General features: G+C 38.3%; 1 protein-coding gene and 1 long non-coding RNA gene across 3 annotated transcripts in view; one reads left to right on the forward strand and one right to left on the reverse strand.

Annotated features, from left to right (window-relative positions):
* Positions 1 to 16,333, reverse strand: part of LOC136350504 (uncharacterized) — a 66,099-nt gene extending 49,766 nt beyond the window's left edge. Inside the window, exons 1-3 of the long non-coding RNA XR_010734164.1 lie at positions 16,314 to 16,333; positions 16,159 to 16,254; positions 14,232 to 14,261 (exon numbers count right to left, since the gene is read on the reverse strand). This is a non-coding gene — a long non-coding RNA (uncharacterized lncRNA). The remainder of the gene's footprint in view (positions 1 to 14,231; positions 14,262 to 16,158; positions 16,255 to 16,313) is intronic.
* On the forward strand, positions 1,176 to 20,503 carry mav (maverick). 2 transcript variants are annotated; one of them, XM_066302264.1, is made up of 3 exons: positions 1,176 to 1,241; positions 7,981 to 8,083; positions 18,810 to 20,503. In XM_066302264.1, the coding sequence occupies exons 1-3, from the start codon at positions 1,233 to 1,235 to the stop codon at positions 19,580 to 19,582; spliced, it is 885 nt and encodes a 294-aa protein (XP_066158361.1). In that variant the 5' UTR covers positions 1,176 to 1,232; the 3' UTR covers positions 19,583 to 20,503. The 2 variants fall into 2 exon arrangements, with proteins under 2 accessions (XP_066158361.1, XP_066158360.1); XM_066302263.1 differs by lacking the exon at positions 1,176 to 1,241 and adding an exon at positions 2,377 to 2,799.
* Positions 20,504 to 20,668: the final 165 nt, after the last annotated feature.

A 20,668-nucleotide genomic window follows, 5' to 3' on the forward strand; every position in this document is an offset into this window, starting at 1 on the left:
GACAATCTGCATCGTGACAGATTCAACACATTGTTATTTTCAGGGTCGGAACTGTGTATGTTATGACTCACTGCATTGTTTCTTTTCTCACATTTGATTCGGGAATTGTTCTGGATTTCTTTGCTTGCTTCACAACTGCATCAAATCATCAAGAGAGGTCCATGAGTTATAGATGCCGACAGAATTGCAATCTCATCATCATCTCAATCATCGATGCAGACAATAACAAATGTAATAACTCAGGAACTTTCTACGTTTTTGCTGTGTTATAGGTCAGTCCCATGTGTTATCCAATAAATTGGTTGTATATCGTCATCACAATAAGCAGTTACCCATATCTTTTGCAGATACTATTCAATCAACTTCGCTGAAGGCTATTCACATCACACTGTTTCAAAATACAAGAGACATAGATCGATTTGATATAGCTGGTCGTTTTCAGCTTTTTAGCTCTAGTTTGTTATTGGGCGTATAAAACATTCATTTTAACCAAGCCGCGGGTTTATTAGACTATTTTAGATTAAAGTTATGATTTAAAGTAAGCCCGAAGTTTATCGTGCAATTGTTTACTGGTACTTTACGAAAAAACACTGTTTGTTTTCTTTTTGATCTATTAGCGGATGCGAGCAAAGGTGTGTGCTTTGCGTTTTTTTCGACAAACAGATTAAAAAATTATCCTAATGAGCAATAAGCGAGTGGTATTTCGAACGCAGCGATCTGAACGATGAAGAAATTATCTTACACTGGTTTTACAATCCCGAACCGCGCAGATCCGTGCGCAGGCACAGCCGCTACTGCGCATAACCAACCGGTAGACTAGTCCTACGTCTGCGCTAAAAGAAACCTATAAGCCATGCTGCATGAGCGTCCCACACCCGCACGTCTTCTCTTAATTATTCTCTTTTTCATTTTCTTAGCCCTCCAGACTGGGGATTCTCGATTTAGTGACTTGCGAGAGGCTCCCAGGGGAATACCCGAGAGGGGCGGCAATCTTCACCATTCACGTGCCCGTTGCACTATCACACCACCGATTGACAGCAGTGATGATAGATATTTCATTGCACAAGTTAAGGTCAATGGTTTCTTTTTAAACTCAAAATCTCCCTCGTCGTGTTATCGTCCGTTTTCAGTGCATGTTTTAGTTCAATCGTCACCGAACTATCCCCCTTTCGAGCCTTGTCCCTCAAGGTAATTCCGGGCAAGGCTTGTTCCATAGGTGTGGAATTCACGATATGACCAGGGTAAGTTGAATTCTAGGATTCAGGATAAGGTAATCGATAAAAAGATAATTACTTTTCTGAGAACTGCTTGTGCCCATGGTCATAAATTTAGAGTTTAACTGCTGCCAGGTTTTTTAATCAAGCCGTTCAAATCTGCCATATTATTATTTAAGGATGATTCATCCCGGTTGATTCAAAAAGGCAAGGGACTTCGACTCGTCTAATTCCAAGCATGTTGTCACTTAGCAAATGCAAATTTCAATAGAAAGTTTGCGACTGCAGAACGAGCGCATTTCACAAAAATCGATCGGGAGAAATAATCTAGTTCAATGCCGGTAGGGGCATTAGCCCTCGTAATAGTCGTTTTCGTTTTTCTCTTTTTCAATGACGCCCTACATGCGGCTACTTGCCTGCAACCGTCTGAGGAGTACCAACCAGCGCGAAACTGGCAACCATTCGACATTCTATGCTTACTGCAACGTGGAACGTGTCCCACCGTGAAACTGTAATATTCCGGGACACTGGCCAACGCTGGCAGGCACTCTTGCACGGGCCGTCCCGTACGGGTACCAAAAGTCGGCATAAATTTGAAAATTCTTGCTCCAAATGCAATAAAAGGTTCGCCTTCAGCGAAATGAAGTTTATGCATTTTTAACTGCCGTATTATTATGCCCATAATTGGGTTTATTGTGCCAGAATGTACAAGCAATTAGTGGCAGTTAGATAACTCTATTACGATTGGAATGGAAACGGGAAAAAAGTAATAAGTGAGGAAACATGAGCGTGAACGAAAGTTCAGCGAATGTGGGTAAAAACTAATCGTGGGATTGCGTCGGGACACAGGGAAAATCAGAAATGAGCGCTGAGTGCTCACGTTATTGTACAGTCAGAGGACAAAAGTAAATTCCGTTAAAAATCGAAATTTTCATTTTATCTCTAAAAGTGATACAGCAGTAAATCATCTGAAAGTCATTTGATGTTTACCGACTGGCGCGTAATCGCCCGTTTAAAATGAAATTTACGCGCTGAGTGTAGTAAATGGACTTCAATAAAACTTGAATTATCGAAAACCTATTAGTTTTGTTATTAAGATTGTAGAAAATTACAAAACGGAACATATTACATTCCGCACAGCGACATTCGGAATGGCGTTGTGTTCTAAAAATCGTGGAAAATTCGAAGAGCGCACGGACGCGTTTCGCAGCAAGGGAAACTCAGCCCTGTAGCTATGTCGGATAAGGGTGGAAGAGTAATAAAGTTATCGCTCCAGCATGCCATATCCCTTCCAAATCGCGGAATATAAAAGTGGAAGCGCGTGTTGTGTGTGAAAAGTTGCGTCGCGTTGGTCAGCGTAAACCGAACGTTACGTATCTCCGCGCGAACGACCGAGTGCATGTGCATCCAACATATCAAGAAGTGTCAATGACGGGTACCACCTCCGCCGGCTATGGGCTATTTTGGGGCCAACAGAGCCGCGTGGACATTTCTTGTTATAGTGTATACTAGTGTGAACGCTACTGCCGGAGATCATAGTTTAATAGCCGACCTCGGCCTCGATATTCTCCCCGATAAAGCGAAGGTACTAACCACCTACAAAATTCAACCTCCATTTACTGTTTAGGGCAACGTCGCAATGGAACGGAGGACGGATGGATAAAATGATATAAGGTCATAATATATAGGGTGTTTCCTAAACCTACGTCTTCGACGTTCTTTGGCTCCGAGTGGGGCAAAAATTCGTACGCTCATGCCTCCGCTTCATTTTCAAAATACAGGGTGAAGTTTAGAAAATTATACTTTATATTTTTATGCTTAAGGCGGTTTAATCAAATTTTCGTCACTTGACCAACGACGTGTCGGCCTGTCTTGGCGTGGCCGCGAAGCTGATTAGCCGGAACTTCACACGGACATGGCAACGCAGTCTTTCGTAATTTTTTCCGAATATTGCAGCGAAAAATGCGACTTTTCTGCCGTTACGAATTCTTTCCCAATTCGCTTCGCTTTTGGTCAAGATCTCGGACGCTGCTGAAAAAGTTCGTCGAAATTACTACCATCAACTAGGACGTACGGGTCCGAACGTCCAGCGTTTCGGAAATAAAGCGGTCCCGTACATGTACGGGGTGTCCCCAGAAACGCGTTTTCACAAATAAAACTGAGTCTTAGAATTAGTAAAAATGTTCGAATCATCGTCATTGGTAGAAAGGCGCCAGTGGCGTCACCTTTCAGCCGGGGCGAAACGGATATTTTTACTCAAAAATTATCGCCATAATATACTGCACCTCAAAACGATTTTTTTTTTAATAATTTTTTGAACTGAACAGTTTGCTTTCGACAATATTTGTAAAGTGCGCTAGCGAATTTAAATTATTGCTTTATGGCTCTTAAAACTTTTTCGTATTTTTTAACATATTTATTGATAAGATAGCAACAATTGTTTACAAAATATTCAAAATCGTCATACTCAGTTTCGTATGAGATCCACCACGCAGTACTAATAATAGTTAAGTCTTGTAATTTTGGCAAAATAACGCTTTACAATAGAGTATAAAATGATCAGAGTTTCACTGAAAAAGATAGAACGCCAATGCTTTTTTGTCATCGAACCTCTCAATTTTTTATTCAATAATTAATAAGTAAAATAATATTTAGATGGAAATACCATATAGTTAATGAATAAAAATTATATGATATTTTGGTGCTCCGTGTATTCACTTAACTATGCCCCGTATTGGTTCCGTTAAGTTAGACGTATTGAAAATTGCAGTTTTTTAGTAAATGTAAAATCTTTCCTCTAAAATCATAAAAACTAAAGTGCGTAGAAATATGCGCTAATTTTGCGGCGCAGTGCATACAACCCAGAAATCCCCGAAGGGCGATTTCAAGTTTGCAAATCAAAAACTGTGACAAACGATAAAATCACAGCAGATCATCAACCAAACTCTCCATTTCCGTGCAAATTATCCTGCCGGACCAGGAGTTCGAAAATCCGAACCTTAACCCAAACAAATACTTTTCCGGGCGTCAAATAGGGCGCACAATTTAAGTTTAGCTCGGAAAATAAGATTTTCGAATAAAAACTCACCTGACATCGGACGGAACATAAATGTGCACTGAACAAAAAAGGTTGACAGAGCCGACCTTAGCAACTCTGGCGCACTGGGCGAAATTTTTAGTCAGCGCACTTCACCCCCGAGAAAAACCGCCGACCAGTAACGCCCGCCGCCCTTCCTGGTCTGCCGCCCCCTACTGTCGCCCAATCTCCCTATGAGTCCAGTACTGAACGTTAACACCAGGTGAACAAGTTAGGGCAAAATAATACATACGTGATTTTTACAGGAGCGAAGACATACCCATAAAAGTACACGGACATGTGAGCGGAGCAGGAAAGGATGTTAATAACATTAATTATTATTATCGTACAAACCACACGTAGGCATCAACTGAAGCCGTTTTTGCGAATATTAGGAATCTTGTGCATTTTTTATAGTTTGTTTAGGTTTGTAAAAATCACTGATAGAGTGAGTCATCGAATACCGATAAGGTCGCTTTTTTGAGGAGAAACTTTTCCATTTAAAATCATCGGGATTCTGTAAAAAAAATGTTTTTAATTCGTTCATCAGAACCTCCGTAAAGAAATGAGCGAGGTTGTTGTGCATGATTTGCAACTAACGAGCGCGATGTTTAATTATTAACATCTATAAATTATCGAGGGAAATTTAATATGGCTGTTCCTAATTGATAACTTACATTATTAACGTAAACTGCACTGCAAATACTGTATCGACATTATTTTTCTGTACAAAGAGTCACCGGCGCAGTGTTAGATGAACCCGCGGTGTAACTTTCAGAAGTTACGATTGAATCTTTACATCCGACCTGCAAAAATATGGCGGACATTGACCGCAAATGCATCATTGCTTCATCGGTTTAACTATCATGCTTCGAAATAACATTAAAATGTTACATTTGCGGTACAATCTCAATAATTCGTTTCATGTTAAAAGTATAGATACAGGGAGATCAAAGAATATTTATTTTTGAAAGTTGCTCGCTTGAGGCCGCGCCATTTTAATCCGAATTAATTCAGGTTCTTCGGTCCGGAAGGGTGCAGAACTTCCCCCTTCTTGCCCTGCGAAGCTTCTTCATTAATTTTTTATTTTATTTTATTTTTTTTGGAGTTATGATTTTTTCAGGATTGTCTATGTTTCACCTGGAAAACCTTGAAGAGACCGCAAAGTCCCAGATCCCGACCAATAAAGCATCTGCAACGTTCAATCGAAATCTTCAAAAGACACCCGGCTTGGTGATTTGACGATCGGGGATAGTGTGGGATTCACCGTCCACTTCTTAATAAAACTCGAGATGAATGGACTTTCTCCTTCTCCGGAACTGTCCATTAGGGATATATCGTAAAGATCGGAGAGTACTACGAGTAGCCACTACCTACTCCACTCAACTCCTACTAGCCGATTTTGCGCTCTTTTCATGTGTTTTTGTGTTTTTAAAACCTCTACTGCCTCTTTGGGTTATTTCGGCCCTCTCGCATTTGTTTTCGTCCTGCCTGAAACCGAAAAGACCTTCGCGATGGCCTGGCGCTTCCCCATGCTAGATGTCTTTCAAGTTGCGGGGCAACGCCAATTTTCCTCATTACAATGACTTCTTCTATGCCCTCCTTCCGGTCTCGTATCGCGTTTCTTCCAATGCCGACGAATAAACTCAACAGAAATTTTTGCGCTCTCCTTCGACAATGGAAATTGTCCCTCCATGTTTGCATTTCCTAGCCAGATGCTTCTCTTTGCGTTGTGGGATCAATCCGTGCATGGCCGACCTAGGGAGTTCAATCCCTTCGTCATTTCGTCTTGACCTTCCACGGCCTTTCCTGCCGTGTTTGCTCCAAAGTTTTCGAAGATGTAATAAGTCGCTCCTGCAGCAGACCCGCGTCCAGGCACTCCCTGGTTTTACCCATCTTTCACGTCTGTTGTCTCAGCTTCCTCCTCCGGGATTGGTCATCCAGGCTCGGGAAGGAAGAGGCATCGAGAGGTCGTCGCGCGGAGATGCGGATAAGTCCTCGACTCCCCAGTTACAGTCGAACTGAGACATGCCCAAATGCCTCAACTAGAATCCTTCTTGGTCACTTGGCCGGTCTAGTGGAGTAAACCTAAGTGGATGAATTTTTCAATGAAATATCTCAAAAACCGAGGGGAATGTGAACAAAATGGGAAAAAATTCATCGGAAACCGGCCACTTTAGTATAAGACAAATTTAGTCTGATCTCGGGGAGTGTTTCGGTAAGTGGTTGAAGTTCGGTGAGGACTGCCCTGTGGTTTCATCACATTGGGGCCGCGCAGAATGTTTCTCGCAAGACGAATTTGAACGTCTCGCTGTATGGACACACTTAAAGTTTCCGCTGCGCAAATGTTCCCATTTAATGTTAAGATTCATTGCGTAAAGGGCATTAAATTTGCATAAGTTTACATGTTTGCGGTGCGTACTTGCGGGATGCAAGACTTTCTCCTCGAGTTCAAATGAAGGAGAGGCTCGGTAACATATTCCAATAGGTCTGTAATTTAATTAGAATACAATGTAAGTTAAGACACTGCCAATTGCATTCCTTTGGCTACGGTTAACGGAGCGTTTTCTACATCTGTTGTCCGACTAGAAGCTGTATTGACAATACTGTTAATCTAGATTCATTCGATCGAGGAAACAAACACTTACGGAAAGTTATATGATGCGTTGCATTTTTCCAGTAGCTTATCGAGTGCTTTGGAAAAAATAGCGTAAGTATGCATACGTAGTACTGCAGAAGCATATAGGTTTTTCTGCGTGCACGGCACTTAACGAATGCGGGTAAGAATAAATTATTCAAGATCTATGTAACGATGAGAGCAAAGGCGGAGAAGATTTGAGTAACGCCAATTTACAACATAAATTCACAATTAACTGGCTACACCCTATAATGAGAGGACACGTACCGTAAGAATGGTAACCTCTTAAAAGCCTGAATTCCTCATTAAAGCAATACAATTATCGGGAAAGTAACTATGGCAGAGGCAACAACAGAATGCTCAGATGATGAGGTAATCTTTTTTATTTTTCATTAATCTCTCTTATGGCTCATAATTGCAACTAATCGTTTCTCAGTTGCCGGCGACACAACTTATTCTCTTCTTCCTCTTCGCCCTCTGCCTTTGCGTCTGCGATGCACGTTTTTAACGGCGTTAAATGGTATTTTCAGTTTGCTTTGAATACACAGGGAAAGAGTAAATGATTAAAAATGTATTTTTATCATCGGACAGATTTAGGCGTTTATAAAATGGAATTCCGAAATCCCAATAATAAACAATCATCGCACCGCTAACACTTCTTTAATTAGATTAGTAATTCGTCTAATTTGACACTGTTATAGTACAAAATGAAAATAGAATCGGGATCACCGGCTCGGGCAGTACCACAGATTTCATGTCCAAACAAACATTTAATATTAAATTGTAACGTGGAAGTTGGTGCACCAATTCATCAAATTGTTCGTTTTAATTGGGTTGAAATTTAGCATTTTTCGTTGAAACAAATCGAGCTCGAATGTTCGTCATCAATTAGTAAACGATAAGTATACACAATAGATCTAATGGAATGCGTTCCCACTTGCCCGGCCGGGAAGTAGATTTTAAGATTTATTAAATATACTTTGAAATTTTGATTTGTTTGAAAACTGTTATTCCGTATTATTTCTGAAATGGTGCGTTCTATTAATTTGCAGATTAACATAAGTTTAGAAGAGTACACCAGCGCAATATCGACATTCCTGAAGTCGAAGGACGACACGTTTGAGCCGACACCCAAACTGAGGATATACAAATTGGGTAAGATCTCGTAGATTCATCCTCATAAAAGCCAAATGCAACTTTTCCAAATGTTTTTCATGCTGCGTTTAACGCAATCGCACAAAATACCTGGTAAAATTGAGAACGTACATATGTGTTGTTCGGGCTATTTCCTACTGTTAATTTCCAAGACAAGTTTAGTTTATTCTCAACTCGACGCTTCCGTTTTAACGGAAAACCTACAGATTAAGTGCTTTGTGGTTTAGTTGCAGTTACGGGACCCACGAAAATTGCATTAAAAGTACAGGTCAAATTAATCGTCTTGCCGAGCTCTATGAGTCTGCGCAGGGGGGTCACCCTCCTTTCAGTTCCCGGGACATGGACTAATACTCATTATAAAGCTGAATACTCGATCCTGATTTTCTCGACTGTGAAAGCCCTTAGTAATGATTCTTGCAATTTTAAGGTTCCGGAACCTGAATGGAGGTATCCGGGGCCAATGAGGGATCCATTGTCTCGCCGAGAGCGATAAATATCACTTCGAAAAATTCAGAAAATTTAATCAAAATTTTCAAAAAGGTGAGACTTTAACCAACATTAATTGTTGGACAAAATCTCATATGGCAATTGGCCATAAATGCTTTACGTTTAGATTTTTTAGTCATGCCGCGCTCAATCCAAAACGGCAAAATCTGATATAACGCACGGTACAAAAATATTTTGCCAACCTTATCCATGCATATATGCCCTGTACACGGATACACTCCCTGTAAATTCCATCACCGACACCCCTTTATCGGGTTTTCTGTGAATATAAGTTAAATTCGAAGGATGCAATACAAAGCTTTACTTTAACACCTACCGAGATATATGAAATGAATTAAATTTTTTTAACCTCTAACGATACCTTGAACAAATATTTTACTGCTTTCACGCACCCGTTCAAAATCAGCTCGTAGGTACGTTATTAAAAAGAAACATATCGACCTCCACTTTTAGGAAGTTGCATGAATCATCTTCGTTGGTAATCTAGAAACTAAAAGTCGATATTTTCTGTGTAATTGCCGGCGTACAAACTCGCTTTTAATGCAGTCATGAAACTCGAATAAGTAAAGAAATAATGTTTGATAAATACGTGAATTTTGATGAGCTTAAGACAAGTTGTTTAAGCTTGAAACCACGAAAATAGCTCCCGTTAATGTTATTAAATATACCGCAAGAAAGCGAAAATGGCGCTTCGGGGGGAAATCCAAACGCCGTCTGGAAAATCGTTTTTTATGTCTTCAAACCCCGAACGCGTTTCCCTTTTCACTGATTTTCCCGGAATTTTTGCATTGTGACATATTCTTACCGAGAAGCCGAGTGTGCGCTTAAATCCTTCTTGGTTTCTTTGATTATTTTTAATTAATTTGACCACGACTAAACTAATTGCAATAAATTATAATACGTCTGACGTTCACAGCTCTTAAAACATTAAATAAATTGTATTTGACACATCTACTGACGAATAATGCATATTCCAAATGAAAAGGACAAACCACATCAACATATTTTTAGAGCATCCGTTGCATGCTATATTCATAATATCTAACATTTAGACCCCCTTTTACACGCCAAGATTCTATTCTATTCCTATTTATCACTAAGTCGGACGAAAACTTTGTGTGCAATCTGCAACCAATTTGACACGCTTACATACATGTAACATGTATCTCGTTTTGTTACACGTTTCAAGTCAAATGAACAACAATCTATCTCTCGTTTAAATTAACTTACAAGTGATTTTATCTGTATAGTTCACAGCGCCCATACAAGAGAATTAGTTATTTGGTAACATTGCAAAATAGTCTAATTTAACAGTTGTTGAGCGCAATGACCAACTGACCAAGAAGTAAAATTTTTGACTTAGACAAACTTTCCATTTGGAGCTACAAACAGTACTGCCGTTCAAAAAATTCTATAGGGTATTTTTGAACTTCCTACACCACTGCCTTCTTATGGTTTTCAGCGGAGACCTCTCGATAATTCTGGAACTTTCTAGAATTAGATCGGTCTAATGCGCTGCGATCCGAACTGACTGCGCGAGGCCGTTAAGGGACCGTCAAGCACTTTTTTCCCGGTAGCTGCATAATGTGAAATTGATTTAGCTGCTGTTTAAAAGCATTTTAAAACTACACACGAAAAACACATTTTTTTATGGGCAAATTGAGTTAAATCAGCCTATTTTCAACTGAGCACTGTGTGTGGTCAGCACCTTGTAGGATCAGCGATTAACTGACAAGACTGGAGAAAGAGAGAGAGAGAGAGAGGTAGCACGAGTTTTATTAAAGTTTCATCTAAACCGACAATTATTGATTAAGATCAATGCGTCATCCCTATTGTGCGATCCAATACTGTGCTTATTGGGGAAGGGGAAGAGGTATGTCCAAGAACCCAGGGCTTTGGATCAGGAAGCTCCGAGGCCAGGGCGCCAGACTTGTTAGGGTCGTCACTAGTGCTATGAGAAATTGCGCCATTTGATCTCTTACGATATAGCTGCGCATGGGAAGCTGAGATCCGCAATCATTTCTAGCAACAATCCCCTTGTAACGGCTTCTCTTACGAGTTAACATTAAATTTACAAAATAAACGTGCTGTCATAATTTAAAATAAATTATTTCATAATATTAATTTTCATTAAAGAAACAAATATCGAAGTTACCGCAATCGCCTTTGGGCGAAATGTGTCATTTTACGTCTAATGATAATCTAATACAATGATCTAATAAGGTATTTGCTTAATTAAATGTTTAATGATGCCGAAAATATTGCATGATCGACGTCATATCTAATACTCAACATTATGCAGGTGTTAGTGAGGAAATTTCATTCTTACCCCCCCAAAAAAAAAATCGTTTGTCGTGTGTTAAAGAAGAGTTTTGTTGATATTTTCTTACTGAAGTTGAATCTTCCAATAGCCTTTAAGTTGCTTTGGACCATGAGAACAATACATTTTTCATAATAATATATCATCCTATATATTGCCTCCTCCAAATGAAATGCAACACCTTGTATATTCTTAAGCGTAATGCTCACGCAAAAATCGAACTAAACACTTTATGAATTCTACGATCTGTAATGCAAAAAGGCCATTTCCAAACTTCAAGACCCTGTATATGGCATGAGGAATTTCCTGGAGAATGGTTGAAAATCATTACCGATGATTTACCAAATTGCTACCGGCATGTTTTTGATCGTTATGAACATAAGACAAAAGAGACGAAATTATGGCCGTCAACCTCCACTGCAGGTTCGGAAGCAGATTGCTGGGTACCACAAGGGAATTGGAACTGCGATATTTTAGCGTAGATCATAAGTTGTTATAGAACAGAACACCCATACCGTGCTACTCAAAAATAAGTCAATGTTGACTAGCCTAGATCTCTAATTTAAAATCATTTTTGACAGTACCATCTTCCTACCTAAAAATCTTCCTGTTCGCAATGACGTCAACAACACATTAAGTAAAACGTTTTAAATAGCGATGATTTTATCAATAGAACTTTCATCTAGGCCACACTGTCATGGGTACCTGTTAAACATTTTTCATTAGTCTTAGGTCATCGATTAGTTTTTATTTGGTGTTTATGGCCCCCTATGAGCTAAAGAAATATTGGTAACAACCAAGTCAGAACCTTACAGTGGCGCACAAAGGAGTTTTACGTTTATTCGTCACGATATTTCGTTTTCTTCCTACGGCTGGAGACTGGAAAAGTACCTGCACTTAAGAGACGTTAATTCCTGTGGAAACCTGAGGATGGCGCTGTACAGGCTGGAAACTCTGAAAGGGTACACTTAAATTGTCGTATTATACAGCCCGACTCGGTTAATTATCGGTAATAAGAGTCTACTCCTAAACGAAGCAATTCCATAATCCATCCCACGAGCAAGTGCTAAATAAGGGTAATCGAAGATTAAAGCATGAAGCAGCAGGAAGTAAAGAAGTGTTTCAACTCGTTTAATTGACAACGATATAAATGATTTTTAAAATTATATAAATGACGATATCAAAGCTATAAGATTTCCTCAATCAATCTAAAGTGTGAGCTTTTCCTGGGTGCTCCATTGGGTTTTCAGACCCATTATGCATTTCAGAGGAGAATAAGTTTTGAATTAAAGGGCTAATAGAAGTCATGTAAAAATTATTATTGTACAAGGCGATTCAAAGATTAAGTAAGGCTTTTCTGCTTCCCTGGTACTACTATTTTTTGGACAAAGCTAATGTTTTCCTCTTTTGCACAAATATATGGATTACAGGTCAATCGAAACGGAAGATTGCAGATGCTCATGAGAGGTCACGGAAATTATGACTTTTAAGACAAAAATTCAGAAAACACTTCATCGAAAGGTATGCTTGAGATTAATCATGAAGTTGCTGAAAAATGCCCTCTACACGTACAACTCTTACTGCTAATAGAGAGAGGGTGAAGGGGGAAGCAGACATTAGGAACTTCCAGGGATAGAAAAGGATTACGAAGAGACAATTAAGTAGGTAAATGCAGCTTTGACCCTTGCAGCTTCAGATCAGCGGGATAGTAGCAGTAAAACATCCTGAATCAAATCTTAAAATAGTCCTCCTCAGTGCAGCGTTTAATATGTGATTCTTAAAGCTATAAGTTATTCTCGGTATTTCCAAACAACTTTTGCACAAACTATGATCTGATTAGGCTATAACCTCATGGCAATCTTTGCGTGATGAATATTTGATGTTTTTTTCTACAAGCCGAACCAACCGGGAACCATTTATTTTATGCATCACAAAAAATTACAGCAAACTGTACTTATATCTGGCAACGAAAAGTAACACTGAATCATAAGATATTTCTTGAGTGAAGGTTATTTTCACCACAATAAATTTAGCTGTTTTATCTCATCCTGTACGACATTCTTATTGCAAAATTTATGCAAACATTGTTGCTGGTTTTTGTCATGCTAGAGTTCAGCGTTTCCGTGAGCGCCAACAGGACTAACTAAAAACTAATTTTAATCTGCATTTTAATAAGACAGTTTGAGAGGAAAATAACGCACACGCACTTTGGTTAATACATGCATCAAACTATTAACAAAAAAATGATTATATTCATCGTTCAGCGATCTCCGATTCTATCCGTTCGAACCGTTAAGCAAACATCTTGAGCAGCAGCGCAAAGGCGCTTTGTTAACGCATTATCAAAAAGCATCATATTTCCTTGCATTCCGATATCATGTTTCCTTAAAAAATGTTGCAAGCAATTTAATGTTCTTGTTCAATTCAGCAATAAATTACTAGTGGTGGTTTATGGCCATTTGTAGATGCCTAGTTGTAATCTAATGCAAAGACTAGTTAACCAAATGAACCATTTATGTATCTAGTGCGATAAAGCAGGTAGTTATGTCACGGTATTAATTCCTGCGGTAATGCCGGCGATATTGCCTTAAATCAAACTAGCGATTAATCCGCGTTATTTCCTGGTTAAATCCGGTGGGTTTTCAGCGTAGCGTAAGCGTAGTGGGTAGGTCATGCGTTGGAAATAAACGGTTAATAAGAGTGATTTCCCGAAAAGGTCCTTAGGGAATGTTTTGAGGCATTCAACGAGATATTTATATTTTCCCCGACTTCCTTCAGACGTTAAGCAATTACCGCTACAAAAATGGAAATTTTCTTAACATCAAATTCCGGGATGACTATAAATTTTAATGGGTATACCGATATCCGTATTATAGCACTATGACGATAAAAAAATCGACCATGATCTCGATAATATCTGTGTTGTGATTGAAGAGCCGGATATGCCGGACCTGTGGGGAATTCGGAACGATTTACCTGTATAGATTATGTCATCCGTAATAATTTTGCTGGTCGGTACATTTTTATTTGGTTAACGGTAAAACTACCATGAAGGTTCAGCTTATAAAGTCGTTTATAATTTATTTAGAAAAATAATGCAAGGAAGTGCAATTCGAAATACAAAGCAACCCAAAGTTTGGCTCATCTAGGGAAATCCACGAATTCCTACTACACTTATAATCGTGCGTTCGATAGAGCAAACAAGGCAATTATTAAATATTTATTACCTTTTCGCATACGTGATTAAAAGATTATACCTCCATAAACATTTGTTTCGATTGCTGATGTAGTTTTCAGAATTTCAACGTGAATACTACTTACCAGGACCCACTGTAGAAACGTGGAACAATCCTGGAACAAAAAAAAAAGAAAATAATTGTGAATAGTCGCTTCCTTTACTACGTTTAGGGATGAGTAGAAGCGGGAGAGGAAGAAATCGTCGAAATGATGGGAGAGAGTATCAGGAAATAATGGAGAAAATCAACCACGGTTTAGAGTTCAGATTGCTCTGCGAGTGGGAGACATCCACATGAGCAATGGAACATTAGAGACGGGTCTCAATCTTCGTTGACGCTTAAGCGTGGTTTTCATTCTACTTTATCATATTTATCATTTTAATATCAATTTTTCTTCATTTCTGACACATGAAAATAACACAATTTCAACAACTTTTATAGCCGCCCACATCATTCGGCCGAAATCTACACAGTACCTACACACTGAATAGACCCGTTTGAATATATTTAATTTTGTCTGGAATCTTGGGCTGCGACATAGCTATAAAGTTTCCTTTACAATGTTCTTTGTCTTTTAACCAGCTGCATAAAATCAAGCTAAAAAATATTTTTCAGGTCGGTTAACACATCTTCTGAACATTAGTCATCCATACGTTTGCCCTATATATGAAGGGTTCCTGTAACCACCTACGTCAAGGATATTAAGTACAGTATTTCGGTATTTGATATTGGAGCGATTTGAGGGCTCGAAAGATCAACGTCTTTGGCAATATGACTGCGATTGTCCAAGAGGTTCGCAATAGTTAAGCGGCAAATTTTGGTCTATCTATGTGCCATCGAGTCATCCCTTGAGTTAAGAGTCTCTATAGTTAATGCGTTGTTTATAGACTAAAAAAAACATCGTTTAACCCATGAATGTGATATATCAAAATTAAGAAATACGGTCTGTCATGAAATCAGCGTGGTCTAAAAATATACGCCCGTGATAAAAATAGTCATATAATCGGGTTCTCTCTGATCTAATAATAGGCTACACCTACGCGTTTATCTTACACAGAATTAGAACTACACCACTTTTTTATAACTTGAATCAGAATTCCGGAAATTGTAAATATACAAACTCCTATCCAAAGTACATTGACATAAAAATATGTTAGTTCTTTTTCCGTCACTCTATCCTTTTCGAATTAATGTTTGACTTAAATTACAAGTTTTTCTACGAGAATTACCACCGAGTATTTACAAATATATTTATTTCCTTTATATTCCATTTCTTATGGAGATAAAATCATCACATCATTCGTGATGATGGTTGTACGCACGTGTAGACAGACTTCTACCGGACATTACCAAGAATTTAACCGTATTGGCCGCCGCCGCGAAAGCGAAGAACAGCGGCCGAATAGGAGACTGCGCGGAGAAACCGTTGAAGAATAGTTAAAATAAGAAGATGATCATTATATCATGGTGATAGCGACTCCAAATTAAAAAAAAATCGCTCTTCACGTTCCTGAGTTTGAAAACGGGAGAAAAAACGGGGCACTGACTCTTTGGAAATTTTCAGAAAAATTTCGAAATGTTTCATACGCGGTTTTCCGGTCTCTGGATCTTGGTCATCTCAATTGACATGTATATGGACACCATGTTGACCCCCAACGCTTCGATTTTGATACTCTGGAACCCTAAAAATGCAATGTGAACCCCAATTTCGGGAAATATTTTAAATCGCGAAACAGCACTGTCGCAAGTCGGTGCTCGTTCGCATGTGATGGACTTCGACGACATTAGGCCGAGAATTGGCGCACTTGTGGGAATAGAGAAAGGTTAAACATGATTAAAACTCGGCACCTCCGGGCAATTTGGAAATTTTCAGGAAAAAGCTTTTGAGGCGATACTACAATCGGCACTTCTGAATTCTGCGTTGCGCTTCCATTAGGGCTCTGGAGCCTCAAAAATTGAAGGGATTTTGAGAAAAGAGCGCCCAGAAAATCCACATAAATGTTAGTCGATACCTTGAGAACTCGATAGAGGCAAAGGAGCTAGACCAGGGCAGTTGTTCCTCTAAGCGGCTAATGGGGATCCCGGGTTGAGTCTGGATTGTCATCTATCTGTAATAATAAATTGCTCGCACGGGCTGTTTTTTCTGACAAAATTTGCGTTTATTCACCGATTACTTCGTGTTAATTGTAACTACTTCTTGGTGAACGTCAAAAATTCTAAATATCGATATCGAGTTAACAAGATCCTGGTCAAGTTATGCGTAGAGAATGTCAAATTTACTAAGAGGAATAATTGAGATAGCAAATCAGTATTACGCAATTTGGGTGCTCAAGGCACCTGCATCGAAAATCGAGTATGTCAAGTGTTTTGAATTTTGCTTTTCAAAAAACTACGATACGGAATATCTACTTAGTCATTGAATTCCTCAAAAAGTTCCCCATCACGTTTCGTGACACTCATCATGGTGTGAAATGATAACGCGCTCTCGTACCACCTTACTTGACCGATATTGGTTGATGCGGAGTCCACAAAGAAATTTCATCTAGGAAATTGTATTGCTCTTCATTGTATCGTTTAAAGTGGGCATTACGACAACATTATATTTATCCAATTTCGGACAGGAGGTTCTCTCGTGATTAAGAGAACGGGTTCCCCATCCGCTTTATCAAATATATTTCGCAAGAACTAATTTCAGTTTAATGTCTGAGTCATGAGGATCTAAATTTATCAAATTAGTATACATAAAAAACTGTGCGGAATTTAAAAATGAAAAACGTAAAATGGATTAGCGGAAATTTATTAAATCTTGGCAGATTGTCGAATCGAAATATTTGTTTTGTAATGCCGAAACTTACAACATAAAAAGCCATTAACAGCTATCTTTGAATTCTGTGGGACAATGTGTATACATTAGGCGAATTGTTTTATCGATTTTTGAATGATTCAGCTTTAAAATATTTTTCGGTCATGGCTCAATGTTTTCGAATGAGGTTTCTCTATACGTAGGCTGGCATTCATTTATAGTCTTATGAACTCTCACATGCGCGCCATACACGGGGTGTTTACTAAATGATGGCATTACCTTCAAAGGATGATTCCTTGTCACATTTTTTTTGTTGAAAAAAAGTCCTAATGAACGTGTGTCCTATCTTACTTCGTTTTCGTGATGCAAGATGTCAAACTTTTAGTTTCTTTTTCCGGTTTTTCATAAACATTTTCGTACATAAGGGCAATGCCTCGATGAAATTCAGTATTCAGGGGTTTTCCGCGATGAAAAATTCAATTATGATGCCGGCTTTACCGCAATATCTATGGAGCCATTTTGAAATGTTTATTAATAAATTAATTTTTTCATGAAATGATGTGCAAAGAAATTTTTAATCATCGATATCTCGAAAACCATTGCTCCGAGAGTTTTCGACCAATCACATCTTTTTTGTTTAGAATTGACGAGGGAACACGACGTGATCTATTAGAAATCCAAATACAGGGTCCTAAAAAAATTAGGGCAAATTTAACACAAGAACATTACTGCAGGTACCGCCCCCTATATGTTGCGATAAAATCGATATCATATGTGAATTTCTCATTTCGGAAAATCCCTGAATACTAAATTTCATCGAGATATTGCTCTTACGTGAAAATATTTATGAAAATTTAAAAAAAAATGAAACTTTGACATCCTGTATCACAAAAACGATGTAAGTTAGGGCATACGTTTATTAGGACTGTTTTTTCATAAAATGTGGCAAGGAATCGTCCCTTGAAATTAATACCACATTTAGTATACACTCTGTATAATATTCTACGGGACTATCTTCAGCGTTATTTCACCTGCCGCATATCTCTTCATCCAGATTTTAGAAAATATTTTTCGTCCACCTGAATCCACTCGTTTCCATCCCCTACTCTTGATCTTAAAGCCCTTCCAAATGCTGGAAAAACGGCTCCCAAAATGTAAGCTATCACACTTCACAGACCCCTCAAAGTAGATCTCACTTACAGTATGGATAGAGTGTGCTTAGTAGCTTTAACTCCTAAGAGATCCGAACGATTCATGATTTAGATTCCTGTTATCCTCAGATTAATTTAAAATAATCGAACAACAATATTTTCAACTGTGATGATTTTTGCTTGGTTCTAGTACTGAAATAGGATTTGACCTATGACACACTGTTGGGACACTCTGTATATTCCACTCAAAATATCAATAATTCTCGATGCTTATCCCTCTTCAAACTCCCTCTATCCTTGCTGATTTCTATTAAGTTCGATGGGAAATCTTCCAAATTTCGTCGTTTCAATTATTTTCATCCTCTCCATTATGAGCGAGTCTGAATTAAATATCTTTAAAGCAGCAGCTTTTTAACGATATCTTCAGGAGTGCTTTTTCTCACTAAAATCTTCAGTAACTCTCCGATGAGATGAGTTTTTCCTCACCAAAACTCAAATTTTAGAGATTTTTGAAGACATCAAACCGGAAATCCTGAAGCTCATTTGAAGAGCCTTGTTAGATGATACATAAAGCTCAAAACTTAGATTTCTTTCGTCTTCCTCAGATTTTCACCACCACGAAAACTTGTCGCACTTTCACCAAGACAATTATCACTTCGTTTGCATACCTTCTACCCCTAATGCTAACTGCCATTTCCCTTTGTTTCAGGTAAACCTATCCAACAAAAGCTATCAAAGGGGATTGTGAAAATGGTTTTCCCTATTCCAACTTCCTTAGATGAAGTTGAGAGCGCAGCGTTGAGACTACTACTACCTCCTCAACACGAAGATCCTCAAGTCGTCACAATCCGAGTTAGTCAAATTTTGAGCACCCGAAGAAGACGATTTCTTTATGAAGACACGATATACTTATCAAAATATTCTACAAAGTGGTGCGAATTAGACGTTACTCAAGCAGTCGCTTCCTGGATGAGGGGGCAAAGAAACTTAGGTTTAGAACTTCTTTGTGTAGGTTGTAAAAACAATTTAAATGCAAACGTTGCCGCCATCACTACTCTAACTTATGCTTCACACCGAAGAGTGAAACGATCGACTGATTGTAGTGCAAGGCATTTGACCGGGAAGGGCCGTAAAGAGAAGTGCTGCAGACACGAAATGAGAGTAACTTTTGCCAAGTTGGGGTACAAAGAAATGCGAGACATTGTCGAACCAAAGGTGTATGAAGCGGGGTACTGTCAAGGTTTATGTCCGCCCAATTACAACTTCGCCACCAACCATTCGAGGATACAAGGCCTTATTCATCAACTTGGAAAAAGAGACGCCAAGTTGCTTAGGAGTAAGACTGCGTTAGTGCCTAAAACATGTTGTGCCCCCTCAAAATTGGGAGATTTACAAATTTTAATAGTGGATAGCAAAGACCCATCAAAACTAAGAGTAGAAACGTGGGAGAACATGCGAGTGTTAGAATGTGCGTGTTCGTGAAATCTAGTCAATGAATTGAATAGTTTACTGAATGTGAAGCTTTATGTATGTTAAGATTTAAATGTATTGATTATGATTTAAAACATGAGTATTTATTGAATTCGCGACATATTCCATGCTCGAATCGCTTTCAGTGGAAAGCTGAGCAGACGCATGGGAAATGTTGCTTGGTGGTGCGTCTTGAAATAAATGGATTTTCTGTAAAAACGCTGTTCGCCTTAGATATTTCGTGTTTATTATTTTCGTTTAGAATGTTGAGTAATGCATGACTTGTAAGACATAAATACCTTTAGTCACAGATATCATGGTTCCTATATTTAGTAACACGATTGTAGCTGCACCACTGCTATATTAGTTGTTATCAGGATTTATTCACATTCAGTGGGGCTTTTTAAGCAAAATTATGTTTTTGTTAGTTGACAAAATTTACTACTATTTTTTAGCTAAAATTAGTATTTATCTTCAGTACAAACTTGTCACACATTCGCTGGGCTTCTAGTCCTTTGCCTGATGTGTGTGCGGGTATTAACGTTATGCCAATAACTGTAAACGTTGCAACTTTTTAAAGAAAAATATGAAAACTTAAAAGCTATTCAAAGTACCTCTTTACAACAATGCTTTTATTCTCTCTATTGTCATAAAAGACTATAATGACTCAATTCTCATGTAACATAAATTCATTTACGGGTTTACTGAATACTTTCGGTTGTTTTTCTTTTTTGTTAACTAGATAGGTAATTAATTTATTAATATTTGACCAGTATTAAACCTAGGTATTATTTATTTATTACATAATTTTAAGTCAATTCGTATTTTCTAGAATAGCCATAGATAATTTAATAACTTATGTTGTACAGAATCATGTGAACAAATTCGAAAGGAAATTTTTAATTTTATATAATATAAAACTTCCAATAGTGATATCCTGATTTATTTCAATTTTGGGTTTCTTACAGGTCAACTTCCTTACGATTTTTGAGAACATGTACATGGATGTTAACATGTACTGAAAAAATAAATTATTTATTTTAACGTACACCTATCAGTTCTTTTGGCCAAGTATATATTTATTACCTTTTACGAGAT

This window comes from Euwallacea fornicatus, chromosome 3 (genome assembly GCF_040115645.1).
Source record: "Euwallacea fornicatus isolate EFF26 chromosome 3, ASM4011564v1, whole genome shotgun sequence".
In the NCBI taxonomy this organism is placed as follows: Eukaryota; Metazoa; Arthropoda; class Insecta; order Coleoptera; family Curculionidae; genus Euwallacea; species Euwallacea fornicatus.

Excerpts from the sequence above, each read along its gene's own strand:
- mav (XM_066302263.1), top strand. The coding sequence starts at position 2,668 with ATGGGCTATTTTGGGGCCAACAGAGCCGCGTGGACATTTCTTGTTATA. Across the intron at positions 2,800-7,980 it reads TTCTCCCCGATAAAGCGAAG|ATTAACATAAGTTTAGAAGA; the intron begins GTACTAACCACC and ends ATTAATTTGCAG. Across the intron at positions 8,084-18,809 it reads ACTGAGGATATACAAATTGG|GTAAACCTATCCAACAAAAG; the intron begins GTAAGATCTCGT and ends CCTTTGTTTCAG.